This window comes from Danio rerio, chromosome 11 (assembly GCF_052040795.2).
Source record: "Danio rerio strain M-AB ecotype USA chromosome 11, GRCz13ab, whole genome shotgun sequence".
NCBI classification, from domain to species: domain Eukaryota; kingdom Metazoa; phylum Chordata; class Actinopteri; order Cypriniformes; family Danionidae; genus Danio; species Danio rerio.
Window position 1 is genome coordinate 9,735,083 of NC_141031.1, and position 21,138 is coordinate 9,756,220.

A 21,138-nucleotide genomic window follows, 5' to 3' on the forward strand; every position below is an offset into this window, starting at 1 on the left:
CTCACTTGTTTAATAACAGAAGAGTCACTTTAAATGGCGTGTACAGAAGCTGATCTGGGATCAGTATTGTACAGACCGCGTCTGTCAGTCAGCGCTTATACATGAATTCATTGGGTCAGAGGTTACATATGAAAGGCGACGATCGACGCACAGCTTTAATGTAAAAAAAAAAAAAAAAAAAAAAAAAAAAGTGGGATAGAATGGTCAAATACAGGAGAATTTCGGCAAAAACGGTAGGGTTTACATGAATGAACAGGAACGGTTTGTTGAGAAACAGTTTTGAGAGATAATGCAAAACATCTTTGTGAGGGAATGCAAAAAAACTTACAAATATTTTTTCCTATCACTCAATTTTTTTTTCCCACCATTTTTTTTTCCCACCAATTTTTCCCCACCATCTCGACCCTTCAGGGTCTCCGTAGTAAACAAACTATGAACAACTGATTTATAAAGTGTGAGTTATTATATTAGTTAAGTGTTATCTATTAGTTTATGTATGTTATTGGGACATTATTCTAAATTTGCAACTATTCCTCATTTACTAAGTTAATAAATGAAGAATAATTGCAACTTTAGAATAACGTTCCAATAACATACAAACTAACTAATACAAAATTTATCAAAAATGACAAACATGCAACATTCATTGGAACTTTCCACTGCTCAAAATTTAGATTTAGATTACTTAATTGCCATAAAAAATTATAAATCATACAAATGTATCATGTTTAAAATAAATTAGTCAATCTTTTGGCATCCAAAACCAGCTTTTCTAAAGCTAAAGTCCACACTGCTAGCCTACATATGAATGTCATGAAAGAAAGATCTTTTGCCGAGACGATGAAATTTAAATTCTGTAAGAAAATTGTGAAAAGATTTGAGACAAATGTACCATATTTTCAGATGTACCAAATATATTATGATAGTGCAATGTTCCAAACAGTTTCAAGACTATTACTTGATGTTAAGATCACTGTGAAGCAAAAAAAGTGGTCTAAATCAAACATGCAAGAACATAGTTTTAAAATGCAATCTGGGTACGCAGCAGACTATGTTTTTACACCAAATTAATGTCAAATTTCTGCCTGTTGAGCTACATGACATATTTCTTCCAATGTCCTTCAAGAACGAAGGACAGTTAGGAGGGTGAGAACAGAAAGGCTGAAAAATTGAGTGGGATGACCCATATTTCCATTAAACAGGCTGATATGAGAAAAGACTGGCTATAATGGTCACCTTCATTTATTTGTGCCAAGGCCAAAGCCTTCATCACTGCTTTGAAAAATCTGATTTCATCTTCCAAGACCTCAGAAGGACAACATTTTTCAGCTTCCAGAAATTAAATGAAGAAAAGTCTGTATAGCTGCCAACAGACTTGTTTTGTTTCATGTATTTAGATCACATATACACTCTTAGAAGATGCTTTCTTGCTAAAGCAGCTTAGTCTTAATATAAAAAAAATAAATAAATCATGACATTATTTATGCATATTACATAAAAGCCTCCCACAACAGCTTAAATCAAATCATTTGGACTATTCATTCTGGATGGAAGGGGATAATCACTTCTGATAATGCCAGACTACCAACAAGGATCTGATAAAAGCAAAAGGTAAAGCCCCAGAGGAATTAGAGAACATTTAAAAGTCCTCAACCAGCATTAATATAGGTCGGTCATGTTTGCTCTAAGCTTTATGGAATAATGTGAAGAAGTCCAGCAAAAATCGGGATTTATTAGTGACCTCTCTAGCAAATACTATTAATTAAAACAGATTGAAAAAAAAGTATAGATGAAATTCTTATAAATACTCAAAATAGAAGAGAATTCACAGATATGCACATTTTTCATATATAAATGTGTGATGAATGATGTTATTTTAATATACTTGAGTTATGATACAATAATATTAATAATAATATTAATAATAATATTAATAATAATATTAATAATAATAATAATAATAATAATAATAATAATAATAATAAGTATTATTATTACTATTATTATTACTATTATTATTATTATTTTTATTATTATTATTATTATTATTATTATTATTATTATTATTATTATTATTATATTTTGGTAACTATTATTGTTATTAGTATTATTATTATTATTGTTATAATAATAATAATAATAATAATAATAATAATAATAATAATAATTATTATTATTATTATTATTTATTTTTATTTTTATTTTTTTTTTACAATATTTTGTACATTTTGTTTTCCAAACCAAATTCTAATTTAACTTAGTACCGAGGACGCATAATTTAATTCTAATTCATATTAAACCAAACATCTGACAATGTTTACATTTTAATAGTCTGGCTAACACTTCTAAGACATCCAGTGCTGTTTTACTGTACATACTGTATATAACTGTGACACATATAGCAGCAAACATTTGTCTGCTAATGCCTCTCCATTGATCCTCAGAGTGCATTTTCATTGAACGGTTTCATCATTTACAAGCAAACAGCTGAAAGACGGCATGTCAGAGCAATTCTTCATCGACAAATATTAATGAATTACTGTAATTATAAAGAAAATGGTTCATTTTAAATGGGTGTGTAATTACATTCTCAGCCGGAGAACTCAAATTCAATTTTACCCCAGAGAGGGAGGGCAAAATAACTTTGTTTTCTGTTGTCTAAAATGATTTTGTGGTTCCTTTTTTTTTTTTTTTTACAAAATAAGCAGCAATCCTTGCCCAAAAATGTGTTAATTAATAAAAAAAAAATTTAAATCCCATCCGAGTTCTACAATACTGTATGTTTGATTCACAGAATCACAAAACAAACAAACAAGCTAACTGTTTATTATAAACCCATTTTGGCATGCATTTATAAATGTTTATGTACATACATGAATACATACACATATATACATACAGCACACACATACTATAAGATAAATGACCAAATATGTGGAATTTATCTAGTTTTACTCCACTGATATTAGGAATGCCATTAAGTAAGTTTTACATTTTAACTAATGTTCAAATGATGGACCTCCATCAGAATTCAGGAAGGATTTGACTGTTAAATTCCTGAATAATGCATTATTCTTTGGTAGGTTATCTTTGGTTGTTGTTTGAGAAAACATACCAGACTGGTGGATAGAAGTTAATGGAATGCTCTCTTCAACAATATCATACATTAAAGATACAGCACACACAATACAAAGTTATTCAACAGTATGATGCAACGAAGAAAAAAAAAAAACTTAGCTTATTTTGTGAGGCTATTCTCAGTTCTAACACTAAATGATATAATATGACTGCAATTATATTACTCCTTTCTCACATAGGCTACTATTATAGCCATGTAGATTTTCTATTTGATTTTATGAAAGCTTAACCTTTAATAATTCGCTGAACAAATAGCAGAAAATTAGAACTTTACACTCTAAAACTGTGCTTTAAAGCATAAATCACTAAAAGTTAAAATCACCAAATAACAAAAAGAAAATAAAGACAAAAAAAGACTATAATTGACCGCCTTTTTAATATTCAATAATTCATTTGAGCTTTGAACTGCACTAGCTTACATTTTATTTACCCATTACTCCATTTACACTTACTGATACCATAAAAATACACTTTTATAAAGTTATACAGATGGCACATTTAAAAATATTTACAAAATGAATATTTAACACATTTATTGTGCTACACTGTAATTAAACATCTCTGTTTCAATGGTAAAAAAAAAAAATTGCGAAAATGGTATACTAAAAATATGGTACCCGTTTAATTGTAAGTTATCTTAGTATATACGGTAAATAGCTGTAAATTTACCACCAGAATTCCCTTCATGACACTTCACATCTTGTGTTTTTTGATGAGAATAAATAATGTGTTTCCATGTGTATTGTGTGAATGACACTGAGTACCATATATATTACTATGCTTTTTCTCTGTTTTTGGGAAAAGTTGTTTGTCATGAGATTCATCGTATGCCTTTCTCATCACCACATGAGTATTTTTGTGTTTTTGTCTACGTAACAAATTTAATTTGTGTAGAGGTTAGTACTTTAAAACATTATTGTATGACAAAAAATACTCTATTGTTTTTTATTAGTATGTTATTGTAATAACATTCTTAATGGATAAATTCTGGACACCGCAGCTGCCATTTTTACCAATAATTTTTAGGATTCTTTTTACAATGTATTATTCTTTATTATTTTGTCTGTTAGTGCACGTGTGCAGCCATGCTCATTTACTCACCTACAGCCATATAGACATGTTTATATTCCTTTGCATTACATTTAAAGAGTAAAAAAAAAAAAAAAAAAAAAAAAATACATACCTGTGACATATCGGTTCTGTACTGAAAGCACAATGTCTCAAAACCATCAAAGATCACAAATATATTCACTATTCCCTATGGTGGATCAACTAGCCCCTATTTCTCCCCAGATCTCCACAGTGCTGAGATGCATCATGTTCAGATAACAGCAGTGATGACAGAATGCACTTAAGAAATCAATCTGCATTTAAAGGTTGGTCCCTTATTACTGGTCAATTATTATTATTATTATTATTATTATTATTATTATTATTATTATTATTATCCAAATGCCAACTTGTAAGGCACACTTTTTAAAATGATTAAGTGTTTTATAGATGGACCAACAGCATAGAGGAATCTTCCCAAACAACATGTCAAACATTGAAACTGGTGAGCTACAGCAGCAGAAGAGCATGCCAGTACCAATCGTGTCAGCTAAGAAAAGAAAAATGAGGCTACAATTATACAATATGCTGCTCAATAATTTTAGTAACAGAAAATTGTAAAAAAAAAGTTTGCCTTATAATGAGTCTCAATGTCTGCTGGGGCATTCGAATGACAGGGCCAGAATTTGGCCTAATCAACATGAAAGCATGGCTCCATCCAGCTATCGGTGTGATGATGTGTGGGAGATTTTCTTGCCACATTTTGAGCCACTTGGAACCAAAGTGAACTCATCTGGTCACGGCCAGCAGGAAACACAACATGCCACAAAACTCAAATCATCTCAAATCTATTTCTTGAACATGACGAGCAGTTCACTACTCTCAAATGGCCCCACAGTAACCAGATCTCAGCCAAAATCTCTAAGAAGTGTGTTTGAAACCTTGTTAAATCTTTGCACAGAGCTTAAAGGAAGTACTAAAGGCACAGGGGAGTCCGACACAGTACACTTAATAGTGGCCATTGAATGTGTAATTACAGTTCAGTCTGAAATGCGGTTTAGGATGATAATTCTAGGTTGGAGGAGAGCTGTGGAGTTCACTAAACAAGAGCACATCTACTACAAAGGAGGGAAATAAGACAGTCAGGCTGATGCTTTCACCTCACAATACAGCGGCAAAAGAAAAGGTCACCTGAAACCAGAGTAGAGGCAAATGTGTGACTGATAGTTCTTGCAAAATGCAGAAACTTTCTTCATGGAACACCCATGTGAATAGTACAAGCACACATTTTAAAGTACATTCATACAGTATAAAAACAGATTCAAAAAGCACATTTTGGTCCTGTTATTGTCGATTGTGTTAACTATAAACGGGATTGTCAAAACATTTAAATTAAATATGTCAGACTTTATATGACTTGTTTCTTTGTAATTAAGTGTGAATTATGTCAGCAATATATGAGTGAATACTGCATGTCAAATGTTTACAAGACCAGTGAATTCAAGATTAACAGAAGCAATTGATTATTATGCATTATAGTTTGAATTTTAAACATCAATTAGAAAACATGACTAAATGAGCTACTGTTAATTGAAATAAATAATTTTTGTCAGATTATATAAAATAAAATAAATACCACTTACACACATACATATGTCAGTATATACATAAAAAAACAAACTATGATTTACACACACACACACACACACACACACACACACACACACACACACACACACACACACACACACACACACACATTTAATTAATTTAGCCTGCAGTCCGCAAAAAAAAAAAAAAAAAAAAATACACTGCAAAAGTAAAAGACTTAAACAAATTAATTCTGTTCATTTAAGTAGACTTCATTCACAGGTGCGTGCCCTCCCTCTCTGTGGTTACAGCTCACGGTCAGCAGCTCACGTCATGTGTGCTTCCGCGGCCGTCAATTCATTATATGAAAACAGAAATGACATTTGTGGGTGAATTATACCTTATAAATACAGTATGTGAATCTTTCAACACCATTTGGTGTCCACGTTGCTGAACATTGCATTACAACAACGTGAAGACTTGCGACCGCCTTTGCTTTTCTCCTGAACTTGAAAATATGATTGGCAGAATCATATAAATGCTGGATTAAGATCATCTAGGGCAGGGGTCTCAAACTCAATTTACCTGGGGGCCGCAGGAGGCAAAGTCTGGGTGAGGCTGGGCCGCATAAGGGATTTCACAAAAAAAAAAAGTCCTCAAATGTCATTATTAACAGTTTTAATTATTTCTTCTGAACATGAAGTGTCCTGAACATTAATAGAACATTGAGTGAAGTTTATGAACAGTTCTTCTGAACATGGCATCTTTTGCCTACTTCTTGCTGCCAGAGACTTGACAGCGCTGCTTCTCTCAAATCTGAACCACATTTGGCTTTAGAGCGGAAGCAGTTGAGACCCTCAGTATGGCTTGAAGATGATCATCATTAAGTCTAGACCTGTACTTTGACTTATTGAAGTCCTAGGGAAAAAAGTGTGGGAACTCACTCAAAACTTCCATTCCCTCAAGTAAAAAAAAGGCGTATATATGTATAAATAAAACACCCCCACCCCACTCCAGTCACATCAGTCTGTACCAGTCTGTATCTACCTATAATATATATAAGATGCAGGCTGTAGCTAGGTAGGTGGCAGGCTGCAGATATGTAGCTAAGTGGCAGGCAGGGGCGGGAACAGCTTACCTTGGTTCTGGCCGGCGCAAGTTCCCTCCTAACACTTCCCGCCCGTCACAGCGTCTAACAAAGGGGCGGGGTGCGTGGTGACGTCACCGGCATCCCCGCCCCTTTGTTTACACGGCGGGCGGGGAATGCCAGTGACCGCTGTGTACGGATAGAATCAGCGGAGCGGGGATCGCTTTCTCTCCCCACTCCGCTGATTCTATCAGTGTACAGCGGTCGGCGCGGGCCACAAAATATTGCACTGAGGGCCGCAAATGGCCCGCGGGCCGTGAGTTTGAGACCCCTGATCTAGGGGGTCGATTCAAGATCGCGATCTGTTTACGATTAATTGCGCACCTCTACAATTCAGTCTATTCTTCTGATAATCATAACCTCCAGACTGAGTTTGATTAATTAATAAAATGGCCAGAAACCATAACAATGTCCAGAAAGTAAATTTTTGTACCTAGTACATCAATTACTAAAATTCAATATTGCATTTTTACCACAAGCTCCATTTAACTTTCAGCATTGCTTTGCATGATATTTCCCAATCTTTACCCCTAGACTCTAAAGCTCATTCTAGTTCCAACTGTGGTGATAACACCCCAAAAAGAACATCGATACAACACAGATAATCGAAAAAGTTCAATTTCCTCTCCAAGCACTGATATCATTATGAAATCTTTGGTAAAATCATCTCAGCGTCTGACTGATGGTCAATTAGCAAGTCTCTGTCTCATTAGATTTCCTAAGAAGATTATAATAAAGATACATAGTATGCTAGTACCATCCGTGCTGCATGAGTCACGAAACCTCATCATGACAATCTTCCTGTAGGCTACTTCTGTTATGTTTGGACCGAAGTCTCTTGAAGGGTCTGTTCCCGAGCCAAAAACGGCAAACCTGCTTTCTGACAACCCCAACACCCCCAGCTCTATTAGCAATCAAGCATGTCATAGCTGGAGATACAGCCTCTCCAGTCACATTCATAAATCTGCTTGTGGAAAGCCAAGACTTAACTGCCATCTCCAGCATTTTAGCATCCAGGCAGAAGTGCATCCACAAATATATGCGTGCCATGAATTTGTGCAACAGCAGTGGGCTGCCAAGTGTTTTGTATGCGTGTTTGTGTGTTAAATGGGTGTTTCTGAAGTACAGCCCCTGCAGGGAGATGCTGTAACTACATTATCTTGCTGCCAGAAAGGATCTTGATCCATTGACAGTCATTTAAGTGATGCATTTGGACTGTGCATGCACTCGCTCGAGGAGCCATGAGCCAATCAGCATTGTCACGACTTCAATATGGTGGGCTCAGGTGATTGGCTTACAAAAGAAGGCTTATTAGCAAACATGGCTGCTTGCAAATAAAATATTGAAAGTGGGTTAATCTTATAATATGTTGGTAAAAAATTACAATGTTTTCATCAAACATGAAACATTTAGATGTACATATACATTTTACCAATTAACCTGGAAATTAGTCAGTGACTAGTTATTTTTGCAGATCTGCATGAATTGTTTTTAAAATTGTTTGGAAATCTTTGTAAATGAAAGAAAAAAAAAACAAAAAAAACAGCAGTGTCCTGTATTAGATCTGCATTAGCTAGGGACGTGACGAGGTGAGTGAGTTGTGATGTTATGATGGAGCATGAGGGTGAATTTAGCGCTGAAGAATGGAGGCAGGATTGGATTAGAACCTCACATCAAGTGCCTCAGAGTTGCACGTCACTTGTTTGGGGCGGGTGACTGTGACGTAACCTTCATCGGAGTGCAAGTGTTGTCGCGTCTAAAAGCATAGGCTGCTACAACTGCAGCCACACACATTAACTGCATCTCATAACATACAATGAAACAGCACTTTAGATCATACCCGTCAACATTGGGATGTGAAAATAAGTGATATTCCTACCATAATAGGGAAAAAATATCCCCAAATTACTAAATATGTTCATTTGGAGCTGTTTCATTGTACATAAACAGTTAAATATTAATAACAGTAATATGTTTTAATACTATTATTTACAAAAGAAAAGAAAAACTAAATATATACATCAGCAGCAAATAAATAAGCAAACAGTTCACCTTATTAAAATTATGCTATTAGAATGAAATGGAATCAAGTTATAAAAATCTCATTAGCCGTTTCTTCACTGTATAATTTACAGTATAACTAATCTGCCAAAGATAAAATTTCTCCATTCAGTAGCTAGAGAGAGAAAGCAGAGTGTACATTCCCTACAATCAAAACATTGAGTCTTTTTTTTTTTTTTTTTTGTGGAATGCTGTTACATTTATTTGGCTCACAAATTGAGCTCAGCCAAATCGCTCCTTGAGTTCTACTGAATAGAGGGACTCCGGCTTTTAAATGGCTATCCATTAAAAGATGTTTGTGATCCTCACTGACCTCACTTACATTTGAAAAAAAAGGGAAATTATATGTTGTTCATGCATAAAACAGCTCAGGGAGGATTTATGAACATTAGTTTTGTCTGAACTGAATTGCTTAAAGGGCACCTATGGTGAAAAACCTACTTTTTAAGCTGTTTGGACAGACATGTGTGGAGGTATAGTATATAAACTGTCATATTGGGGTGATATAAACACACTCAGTCCTTTTTTTTTTCCAATTTAACAACAAAAATTGTTGACCAATTGGAGCGGTTTTTAGATCGGCCGCAACTTGACGTAGGTGTGCGGTCCCCCAGCCCACCAATATTGATTGTCTCACGTGCGCGTCTCTCCATTGGAAATAAAATAACGAACTTGCCTGCAGGTCGCACACCAGAACCGCTGCCCTGCGTGGCACAGCGTCATGCATTTTAGAAGTCTAAACATAGGTTTCTATCAGGGTACACACAATGGCGCTTCAAGTCGGCGGTTGTCGGCGCCCAGCCATGATTCGGGACACTTCATGTTTCTGCCACGTCACAGAGCGCCATCTGAATAGTTTCATTTTAAATAACATCCGAACGTGCGTGTCTGGTGTACTGTATCGCGGCTCCGGGCGGCGCAACCGGTTCCTCAGTCAAAGGTAATTCAGTGTGCGTGGTTATTTTTCTCGGTGTACAAGCTCAGCACTTTAAACTAGCACACAGTTGGCTGTAAAATTATACAGAGACACAAATGATTTTGTACACTCTACTTGGTCTGTGTTCGAGTCGTACATGTACAGCTGAATGCTGGTCCTCTCACTCATGTTGCTTCTTTCTGTCTGCCTGGCTGTTGCCAAACACAGAGCAGGCTCTTGGCTCCGCCCCCTTGTTATGTTGGTCGGTAAGTCGAAACTAATTTTCATGTGAAGCAACACACCCCTATCAACAGCGAGCTGTGTACACACCCCTAAATAACACTAACATATTATAATTAAAAAATCTGAACTGTTTTTTTTTAACAACCTAAACTGGCACACTCAGAAGAACGATAATAATAATAATATTAAATCATAAATACGGGGTAAACTATGCGTCCTTTATATTAAAGCACTCCTCTTAATTTTAAGTAGGAACATCACAAGTGATGAACATACAGTGCATTCATTATTTCATTCATTCATTCATAATTGAGAATACATTTAATAATACATTTAACCGGTCAGATTGTTTATTTGGGGAAAGTTTTCATTTTACTTCACACATTACTTTATCAAAAAAATTATTTCTTGGTATTTGGAAATAGTGAAAGTGTTTGCTTCTGAGATTCAATAGCAGTGCTTAACTTTTGTGAACAAGTTGATTCTTTTAGTAAAAGAGTAAAAAAGATCATTCTCTCTATTTACTCACCCCTAAGTGGTTTCCAAACTTTTATAGGTTTCTTTCTTCTGTTGAACACAAAAGATGTTTTGACAAAGTTTAAAACATGTAACCATTCACTTCCATAGAAAGAAAAAACAAACAAATACTATGGAAGATGATATTTACAGGTTTCCAGCTTTCTTTAAAATACGTTTTCTGTTCAGCAGGAGGAAACTTAAGTAAGGGTAAGTAAATCATGACAACTGTAACCTTTGGTGTGATTATCCCTTTAAAGGGCACCTAGGTTACCCCTTTTTCCATATTTAAGTCTTTTGTGTCTCCAGAATGTGTCTGTAAAGTGTCAGCTCAAAAACACCCATCAGATTTATTAGGTAGCGTTTTTTGTGAATTGTGCCTTTAAGGCTAGTCCTTCATGCCCACCGTTTCCATGTGCCTGTCAGCGTGCCTTAATCTCCTCCCTTGGCTGCTTCAGACAACAGACAGACATGAAGGAAGCAGATCTAGCATAACGTGTGTGAGAAATACTACAGTAAGAACTTTACCAATGAGTATTTGATGCATTTGATGAGTATTGAGCTGCAGTGATGAGTCACACACAATGACCTTACTAAGTTCACTCACATACACACACACACACGTTCAGCTTTGCACTCTTTTTACACGGAAATGTGACAGGATACAGGTTAATCTCCACTGCTGTATGGATATCTGTTATGTTAATGTACAAAATAAACCTGATTTAATGTCCACAAACCGGGATTGAAGCATCTTCTTTAATAATTTTTCCCGGCTGCTTTGCGCACATGCTGTCTTGTTGATATGATTACACACGTTACTATGGAGACATGTTAATACGCAGCTATCAATCAATTCAGTGGGCAGGAAATCCGCACTTCTGCGTCAAGTTGCGGTCGGTCTGAAAACCGCTCCAATTGGTCCACCGTTTTTATGTTGTTACACTGGAAAATAAGGACTTGATGTGTTTATTTTTACCCCAATATGACGGTCTATACACTATAAACCACACTACTGTCCAAACAGCTTGAAAAGTAGAATTTTCACAATAGGTGCCTTTTAACCTATTAAACTGGATCACACTTAGCACTAAAGAATTCATATGTGAAGTGATAAGTGAATGATCCAACCGCTCAAAAGAGTCACTAATTCAAATAATGAGTAAGTCTGATTACAATAATGTGGTGAGAGAAAGTAACCATTTAACAGTTTAATCATTCAAATGTGACTCTTCAGTTAACATTGACTCAATTCAGTCAAAATAAATCTCTAGTTAGCAATTCATTGATTCAAATTATGAGGTCAAAGCAAGTGTGCAGTTAACAACTGACTCATTTAATTGATCATGCCAAAGCGGGTCTCCTATTATCCTGAGACTAACTGATTTGAATGATCCAGTCAGATAGAGTCCCCAGTTAACGACTCACTGATACAAATGATTCAGTCAGAGCGACACTTTAAAATCCAACTGGCGACTCTTCAGTTAATGATTCACTGATTCAAATGATAAGGCCAAAGCGAGTATGCAGGTAACAACAAATTGATTCAACTGATCTGGTCAGAGCGAATCTCCAAGTAACAGCTCATTGATTTAAATGATCCAGTCAGAGCAACCCTCCAGCTAACAACTCAAGGATTCAAATGATGGGGTCAAGAGAACTCTCCAATTAATAAATTGTTTCTTCAAATGGTGGGGTGAAAAGGACTCTCCAATTAACAATTCACTTATTCAAAAAATAGAATCGAAGCAAGTATCCAGTTAACAACACACCGATTCAAATGATGAGGTGAAAAAAAAAACTCTTCAGTAAACAACTCACTGACTCAAATGATTGTGTGAAAATGTAAACTCACTGGCCTGCTTAAATGTTAACATGTTAGTTTGTCTTTGATATTACGATATATTTAAAGAGCCCCTAATATGGGTTTTTGAAAATGACCTTCCTGCAGTGTGAAACACAGCTCTAAGTAAACGAAAACATCCCGCTGAGGGTTAAATATGAAAGTGCACCTTGTTTTAAAATATGTATGTATGTATGTATGTATGTATGTATGCATGCACACCCTGTATAAATACACACTTTTTGTAAAGTATATATTGAGTTTGTTATTTTATTTAAACTTTTTTTGCCAATGTCATTTGCATTACTTTGCATCATTTAGCAGATGCTTTTGATCAAAAGCAACGCTTATATTTGTTAGAACACTTATTAAATATCAGTGTTTTCTTTCATAATGAAGATTACTCATTACAGGTTACTTTTAATGCTTCAGAACGTAAAACATCTGGTATTTTTTATACTTTAGAGAGTCATTGATATTTTTATTGGAATAATATTTTATTATCTGTATTTTTACTTTTATGCTCAGTTTCTATTGTATACATGATTTGTATTCTTTGTCCTGCACATCATGCAATGTTTACTAGACAAATAGAAAAAAAACTCAGATAAACAGTTTAACATTTATTTTATGGAAACAGAAAGACATTCCTCAAACTCGCATGGCTTAAAGACTGTTTGATTTGCCGGGAACTTTTTTTCCTTCAAAATCCATTACAGACCTGACAAACGTGTTATGAACCCATGGAGACTTTTTCATCTGCAAAAAAATAAAAAATAAGTTGAGGGGAGGTACATTCTTTTTCCTTTCCGACAGTTGAAGGAATATCATGAATAAATCAAGCACTCAAGACGACAGTTGTGAAGTGTCACGCGGAAGATTCATGCAAAAAGCTTTACTGTAAAGTAACAAACAACTGTTTATAGTAACTCCATTGAAAAACTAGACACTGTCTCATTTGTCCTGTCAGGACTGTCCCGAATGCAACCTCTCTGAAGGGGAGGTTTCCCCTGGTTTGATCCCCCCGCCGGAAAACGGAGTGGGAAATGTGAGGTGACATGGTGTGAAGCGAGTCAGTTTGTTTTTGAGGTCTATGGTGGTGATAATGCACAACTGTAAAAAGATCTCTAACAGAGAGGGACACACTGAGCAGAACTAGACAGGCCAAACACACACCAGATGCCAAAATTAAGCCAACATCTGTGAAAAGAAATGAATGTACTGTATAAATAAAGTGACAAATGGAGTACTATATTCAGTGTAAAACTAGATTTGTGTAATTATGAAAAAAAAACGGAACGCTTAAGTACACTAAACGAAAAAGTCTGAGTCTGATACTTATTTGATGCAAAAATTTCATCATTTGTTTTCATAAAATGTTGTATATATACAGTGCTTACCTCAGGTATACTTGCGGTAGTAGCCGGATTGAAACATGCGACAAACAAAATAATTCAATTTTTAACACTATTTATATTGTTATCTGTTTAACAAATAAATACATAAAAAAACATCCACAATTTCTCTTTTATGCTATTCAGGAGGTCAAATCTGCTTCTCTCCATCTCAGGTTCAGGTTGCTTTATTGGCATGACATTTGTACAGTATTGCCAAAGCATTTTAGATGTATAAAATATGCAATATATTGACATAAAATAATAAAATACAGCAAATAAGAACTAAATAACAGAAAAAAAAGGAACAAAAACATCTCTAAAAATTATAACTACAAGAATAAAATGCGTAAATTATTTAAATAAGACAGATTAGTTGATTACCCATTTGTAATGGTGTACAAATATTCTGCAGCCAATTTAGATGTAATTTCATTGGATTTTCTAAGTAGTTTAGATTAAAAAAGTTATTATTTAATGTCTATCTCGCTCTAGCGGCTGTGCACATAAAAGGAACGACAGCTTAGAAAACAAAAGCAGAAGCAAATCCCGGACATTTTAGTTGATTTAGAAACCCCAGCTGGGTGCAAAGAGATGCAGATCTTAGTTTGTCTGCAGCGCATGTAAGTGTTGACAGTTCTCGCACACACAGAACGAGCAGTATGAAACAGATAAAGGAGAGAATATTTTACACTACTTAATCGATCTCAGATTTTTTTTAATATTGGGCAGATACAAAATAGTGTAAAAGGATGATAATAGTAAAAATAAAAATAAACAAATAGTCACTTAATATGTGTGTGACCCACCCAAGTAAAGTCTATGGGCCCTATTATACACCCAGTGCAATAAGGCGCAAGACGTGTTTCTATGAAGGGTTGTTATTTTCAGTCTAGCGCAACATTAATTATCCCGTTTACCACCAAGTTGTTTATATAGCAAATCCATTTGCGCTACTTTGTGAACTCATGGGTGTTTCGGTCTAGATAAGAGGTGTGTTAAGGCGCATTGTTGGCGCGTTGCTATTTTGAGGAACTAAAATAGACTACACAATAGACCAGCTGACAGCATGTCTAAAGTCCAGCGCAGAGCGCATCAGTTCTGCACCCCTCTTGCACATTGTTTAATACACACAGGATGTACAGCAATACACAAATATCTTTACAAATAATAATAATAAAAATAATTAAATGAATAAAATATTACAAAAAAATTTTTTTTACGTAAATATATAAACCACTATCTTCATGCCTTCATCTCTGTGTGCCTTTTTCAGTTTATTAATGAAAATTTGCTTTTGTATATTATTATTAGTAGTAGTATTTATTATATCCATATTTATATTTGTTTTTATTAAAAACAAGCTTAGATTTGTCCACCTGCCAGGATTTAGCCCATATGGGGCATAGCATGTGTATTTGGATATAACAGTTTTTTTGACCACACTTCGTTATTATTGTTTATTTATTCGTTTGCTGGAAATTAGAACTGAATTTAAAAAGTTTTGAAACAAATTTTTGCGCTTAACAAACAAAATTAATTATATATTGTATAGGCTATAATGGATATCTGTGCGTGCAACACGTTTCCTTATCCACACGAGTGAAAGTAAAGAATGTGGAGGCTCATTCTCTCCTTCTCGCGCTGTAGATGCTCTGTTTAATGCTCTGTTTAACCGTTTTCTCGTTAGTGAAGCCTTCAGTTTTTCCACTTACAAGGTCCGCTTGATGATACTTTGGGTTATCCTCAAACACATCTATAACTCATTAAGAGAATAAGCTCAATCCTGTTAGACCATGCGCTGTGGCGCAAAGAGGATTTTTTGATCCTTAAAAGCAAAAGTGGATTCGGACACACCCTGAATGTTTTTGCGTCATGTGATTTGGACTGTACCTTGATCGTTAAAATAGAGCCCTATGTGGGAAGCACTGATATAGTTCAAATGTCAACAATCAATGAAATATTTAAATTATGATTATCATTTTTTATGCATGTAATACTTTTTCAAGCAACAAATTACCAGTTTAAAGTAATTCCTAAGTGTTTCACAAATTACTATTAATTATAAACTTATTAAAAAAACTTGAGATTGATATGAAATTGAGTTATTTTACGTACACATTTTTACATATCATTAGCTGTGTCATTTTAAATTAACAGCTCCATTAAAATAAAATAAAATTAAAACATTTGTTCTCAAACGTTTTGCAAGAATGCAACACTATGCAACGATGATAAACTATTTTAAAGGCATGCATTTTTAAATAAAATAAAATAAAATGATAAAATAAAATAAAAATGAAAATAAAATAAAATAAGAATATGAAATATGGCTGATCATGGATGCAAACGTATTTATGTTTTATGTATTATGATATTTATGTATTTTTACCACTAACTTTATTACATTTTTAAATAAATAAAAATATTGCCCATCAAATATTATCTGCTGTTAGATCATGCGCCTGCACAGTATATATTATTCATTGTTATAATATCTTATCTAATATAATATGTAAAATAATACATGTTATTTTTGGCACTCTGTGTAACCCCCAAAGCAAACAAAACAACAAGAAATGGAAAGAAATGAAAAAAAAAATACTCAAAATGACTCTTCCACCCTCTGTGCTTAAAATAGTAAAATTAATCTCTCATTTTCCGTTATGTTCCTCTATTTCTGCTTCTTTTTTAAAAAACAAAGGTCACCACGTTCCACCTATAGCACACATAGACCTCCATTTTTTTGTCCCAAGCAGGTGCAGAGAAACTGAGGCATATTTTTACAAAGCCTTTGAAAACTGAAGGTTTTCTGGACTGTTCTTATCAATGGCCAATGAACAAGCGTTCAGAGGACAGATAACAAAGGACGTCCCATCAGGGTTTAGATACCAGGATGGAGCATTGGTTTCTCCTCCACCTTTGAAATTCAAAAGATCACGTTTCAAAAGGAAGGGGGTGAACAAAAGGGGGCCGATGTGTGTGGTAAAGGAAGGATGATGTGCTCTTTTGAGCAGTGTGTCAGCAGGTAGAAGGCAAGGCCAAGGATGAGTTGTTGCTTCCCCACCACCAGATGTATGCGTGTTTCTTATCAATAGCTATGTTTGCATCCACCTATTTTTAAGCAAATTTTAGAATTTTGTATTAAGAATGCTTAATGTGAATGCCAAAACATGCATATATTTAGATATAATGCATTTAAAACTTATGCGCACAACTGAATAGGATAAACTAAAAAATAAAAATAAAAAAAATGCACAAACCAAATCCAGCATTAGCATCAAAACAAGTATTTTCATTTTTTAAAGGATCATGTGATAGCAAATACGTGATAGGACTGCATTAAGGGGGTGGTCCACTGCCATATCATATTTATAATTTATATTTTTGCACAATGTAGCTATGCGAACCTAAACAACATCACAGAATGTATCTCAATGTCAATCTCAAAACCTCTCAATGTTCAAAGGGAGGCATTGGCTTTCACGGAGATACAGTAGCTTTGGTTTTGGTTAGTTTGTAACAATAAACAGGCAATTTTAATAATGTCATAAAACCTTTGGTTAACAAATGGTTAAATGCCATCTAAACGCTGCTATTTTCAAGAAGCTTATTCTGGTTCTGTATTTGGGCTTACAGGGGACCAAACACAAAGAGAGGTTGCTACAATTTATTTTTACTTATGTTCCAGAGAATTATCAAAAACATATAGCCTAGCTCTCTATGCAAGACATTTTACAAAGAAAAGCCTCCGGAATCTCCTATTTCAGTTCTGGATTCGGCCAAAAACTCTCAAAGAAGCAGCAGTTCCAACGATAAAAGAAGAAGCTGAAGATTGGGATCCACAACCTTTAAGTATTTTTACTTCTTTAAGTTGATATCTTAAATGTAGGAAAAAAGAGAGAAATGCTGTTTGGCACCGTTAACAATTTAGCTACAAACAAAATCATCTTTACTCAAAGGCTGGATGATATGGCAAAAATTTATATTACTATATATTTCTTAATTTCAGTCGATACGATATAATTCCGATATTGATATGGACAATATTTAAAAAGACAGGAAAAAACTGCCAAGATCACACACAATAGATGTCTGTACCTACAAATGTCTGCAAACTAAATTTGCAAAGTCTATAATACCTCCAGGCTCTTAAATAAAAAAACTTTTTAATGATATATATATATATATATATATATATATATATATATATATATAATGATATATATACATGATAATGATATATATGTTTTTCATAGATTGACAAATAGATAGACCAAGCAACAAACTCACATATGGACAGATGTGCTAACTTATGGATGGATGGACAAATGGATGGACTGACATATAGACGGACAGACAGATGGATGGCTAAAAAAAGATAGATAGCAATGCCACTTGATTGCTCATGTTTTTTTTTTTTTTTCCTTTCTCTCCCTTGGCTTTCAAAAGCGAAAAAATAGTTACATCACTGTAACTTTTCAAATTTACCTTCAGCACTTCACTCCACATGTTGCTCTCTTAAATGTGCTTCGCAACCACAAGCTCATAAACTAACAACTAAGATAAGATTTGTGTTAACAGAACCCTCACAGAGATGTTAGGCAAATTAAAAGATATCAGCTTTTCACTTTAAACCCAAGACGATAAGCTCAATCACGTCTTGTTTAAAGATAAACACAGCTTACTTCAACACCATCATCCACCATACAACACTTCTGCAGCAGAACGCAAACAGAAACAAAACTGCTCTCTACATGCACGTCCTCAGCTAATGAACAACACCTAAGAAAGCCCAGGAGACTCCTTCACCAAAGCTGCTGGAAACAGTTCACAGTGCGAGTCTAACAGACAACTTAGGAAGCCTGTAGCACCTGCAGAAGCTCCCATTCAAACAGGGCAGTGAGAAAACTGGTGAAAAGTGGGGCGGCAATATAAACATTTACCTTGCAGGGCTGGGTTTGAATGAAATTCCTGTGTGTCCACCATCGCAGGTACACTCTCTCCCTCACCCACTCGCTCGCTCGCTCACGCTCCTCCTGTGAGGCGGCCGGCAGGAGAATTGGTTATCTAATAGGCTCTCTTGTAGCCCTGTCTCCCTCTCACAAGTGCGGCTATAAGTAGGATTTCCTCTCTCATGTTGACAAATTAGCATAAGCTGCTTCCTGGCTCACCTGTACTCATCCAACCTGTTTGGTGCCTCCTCCGCCCCGCTGCGCCGCGTGCACCTGCTGAAACTGGACACACCGGCCTGAAAATGTACTCTGTTGCATGTTAGAACAACTACTTAATGCGCAAAAATGAATCAGTTACACCTCCTGGGATGCTACAATGCAGGAGCTCTTTATCGTGCACATTTTAGACTGCTTGTGAAGTAATTGCAACTTTTAAATGGCAATTTTAAGGCGAGAAGACAAGGAAAATCTATAAACCTAGAGCTTCTTTTCCCCTTAGGGGAAAAGAAACCCCATTCTGACTTTATCTTTGCCTTGTAAGCAGATACGACAATGAAGCCAATGAGGAGTGGAACTGGCGGAGAATGGCCCAATAGCATGAATCATCGACGTTCTGCTTTGTTTAGTCCTCAAATTCACTTTTATAAGGCTGATACAGCACAAATGATGACAAATGGCTCTGAAAGAACAATGACAATCAGATATTAGAAAACAATTGGGTTATTTTAGGAGTTGAGGGCTGTTTTGTTTGTTTTTCTCATCATAAAAAATGAATGGGATTTTATAAAAGATTAATGGAGGACCGCAAATAATGTGATCCAACTGCAGACTCCTTGTTTAAAATAGCTAAACTGCTTAATTAATGCAATGCACTTTCGTTTGCTGATAAAGACTAACAAAACACAGCATGATCGTGCCTGTAATTATCCATTATTACTGTTACCTGAATAAGAAATAAACAATGCAACGGCCCTGATCAACCATGATAAAACATGCAATTTTCTTTTCAACACTGCTAATGATCCTAGGAGAGAACCCCAGGCTTCCCTCTCCGCAGACACTTCCTCCAGCTCCTCCGGGTGGATCCTGAGTTGTTCCCAGACTTAGTCCCTCCAGCGTGACCTGTGTCTTCCTCGAGGTCTCCTCCCGGTGGGACATGCCTGTAACACCTCCCTAGGTAGGCGTCCAGGAGGCATCCGAAACAGCTGACTTCTCTTGAACTCTACTTCGAGAGTTCCTCACCCTATCTATAAGCGTGCACCCTGCCACCCTCAGAAGGAAACTCATTTAGGTCGCTTGTATCAGAGAACTTGTCCTTTCGGTCATAACCCAAAACTCACAACCAAAAGTGAGAGTAGGAACAAAGATTGACTGGTAAATTGAGAGCTTTTCCTTTCAGTTCAGCTGCTCCTTTACCACAACGAACCGATACATTGACTGCATTACTGCTGCACCAATCAATCTCACGTTCCATCCTTCTCTCACTTGCAAAACAAATCCCAAGATACTTGAACTCCTCCACCTGGGGTGAGGATCTTCCTCCAACCTGGAGATTGGAGAGGTCAAACCACCTTTTTTTTTCAGTGGAGCAATTATGGATTCATAGCTAATGGATTTTATAAAGTGAATAAAGCCTCGTTACTACGATTTATTGTATTGCTGGATTATTGGTTTGCATGTAAACCGAGTCAAGTTATTTCTCAAAAATACAAATATGTATGTATTTATGTATGTATATATGCATGCAAGTATGTATGTGTGTGTGTGTGTGTGTGTGTGTGTGTGTGTGTGTATATATATATATATATATATATATATATATATAAATAAATAATGCATGCTCTTTAGTGGCGGTGAACGCGGTGTCAGTCGCACAATTGACAGCATCATGATGATTAAATGAAGGGTTAAATAATATAATAATTAGAACATCTCGTGCTTAAAATGTGTAGATTCAGTGGCAAACACTTAAGTTACCTGAAAACTCTGATCCTCCGGCTTTACGGTGAATGATTTAGTCATTTTAATGGCAGACTTACCACTGGGTCTTTATCCATGCACACTTCGAAAAGTGTAAATCCTGGATTGGTATTCATTACATGATCACTAATCAGATGTGCCATTATTTGTAACTTTAGCAGGTTCTAAAACTAAATCTGTCAGTGTCGTTGTCATTCTCTCGAATTCAAAACTTTACATTTTTGCTGCTGTAGCTCCCTGTCATTGGAACTGAGTGATTGACAGCTGATATTAACCAATCCATTCGCGTTCTGCTCTAGCGTAGT

The 21,138-nt window shown here is 35.4% G+C and overlaps 1 protein-coding gene across 4 annotated transcripts in view; it reads right to left on the reverse strand.

Moving 5' to 3' along the window:
* Window positions 1–21,138, reverse strand: part of naaladl2 (N-acetylated alpha-linked acidic dipeptidase like 2) — a 629,431-nt gene that overhangs the window by 547,765 nt on the left and 60,528 nt on the right. The window contains exon 1 of one of the 4 annotated variants that reach the window (XM_087273251.1): window positions 18,845–18,941. The exons of the other annotated variants lie outside the window; for them this stretch is intronic. Within the exon in view, the coding sequence (XP_087129377.1) occupies window positions 18,845–18,887 (43 nt within the window). The 5' untranslated portion in view covers window positions 18,888–18,941. Of the gene's footprint in view, window positions 1–18,844; window positions 18,942–21,138 lie in introns of those variants that run through there. 4 annotated transcript variants of the gene reach the window in all.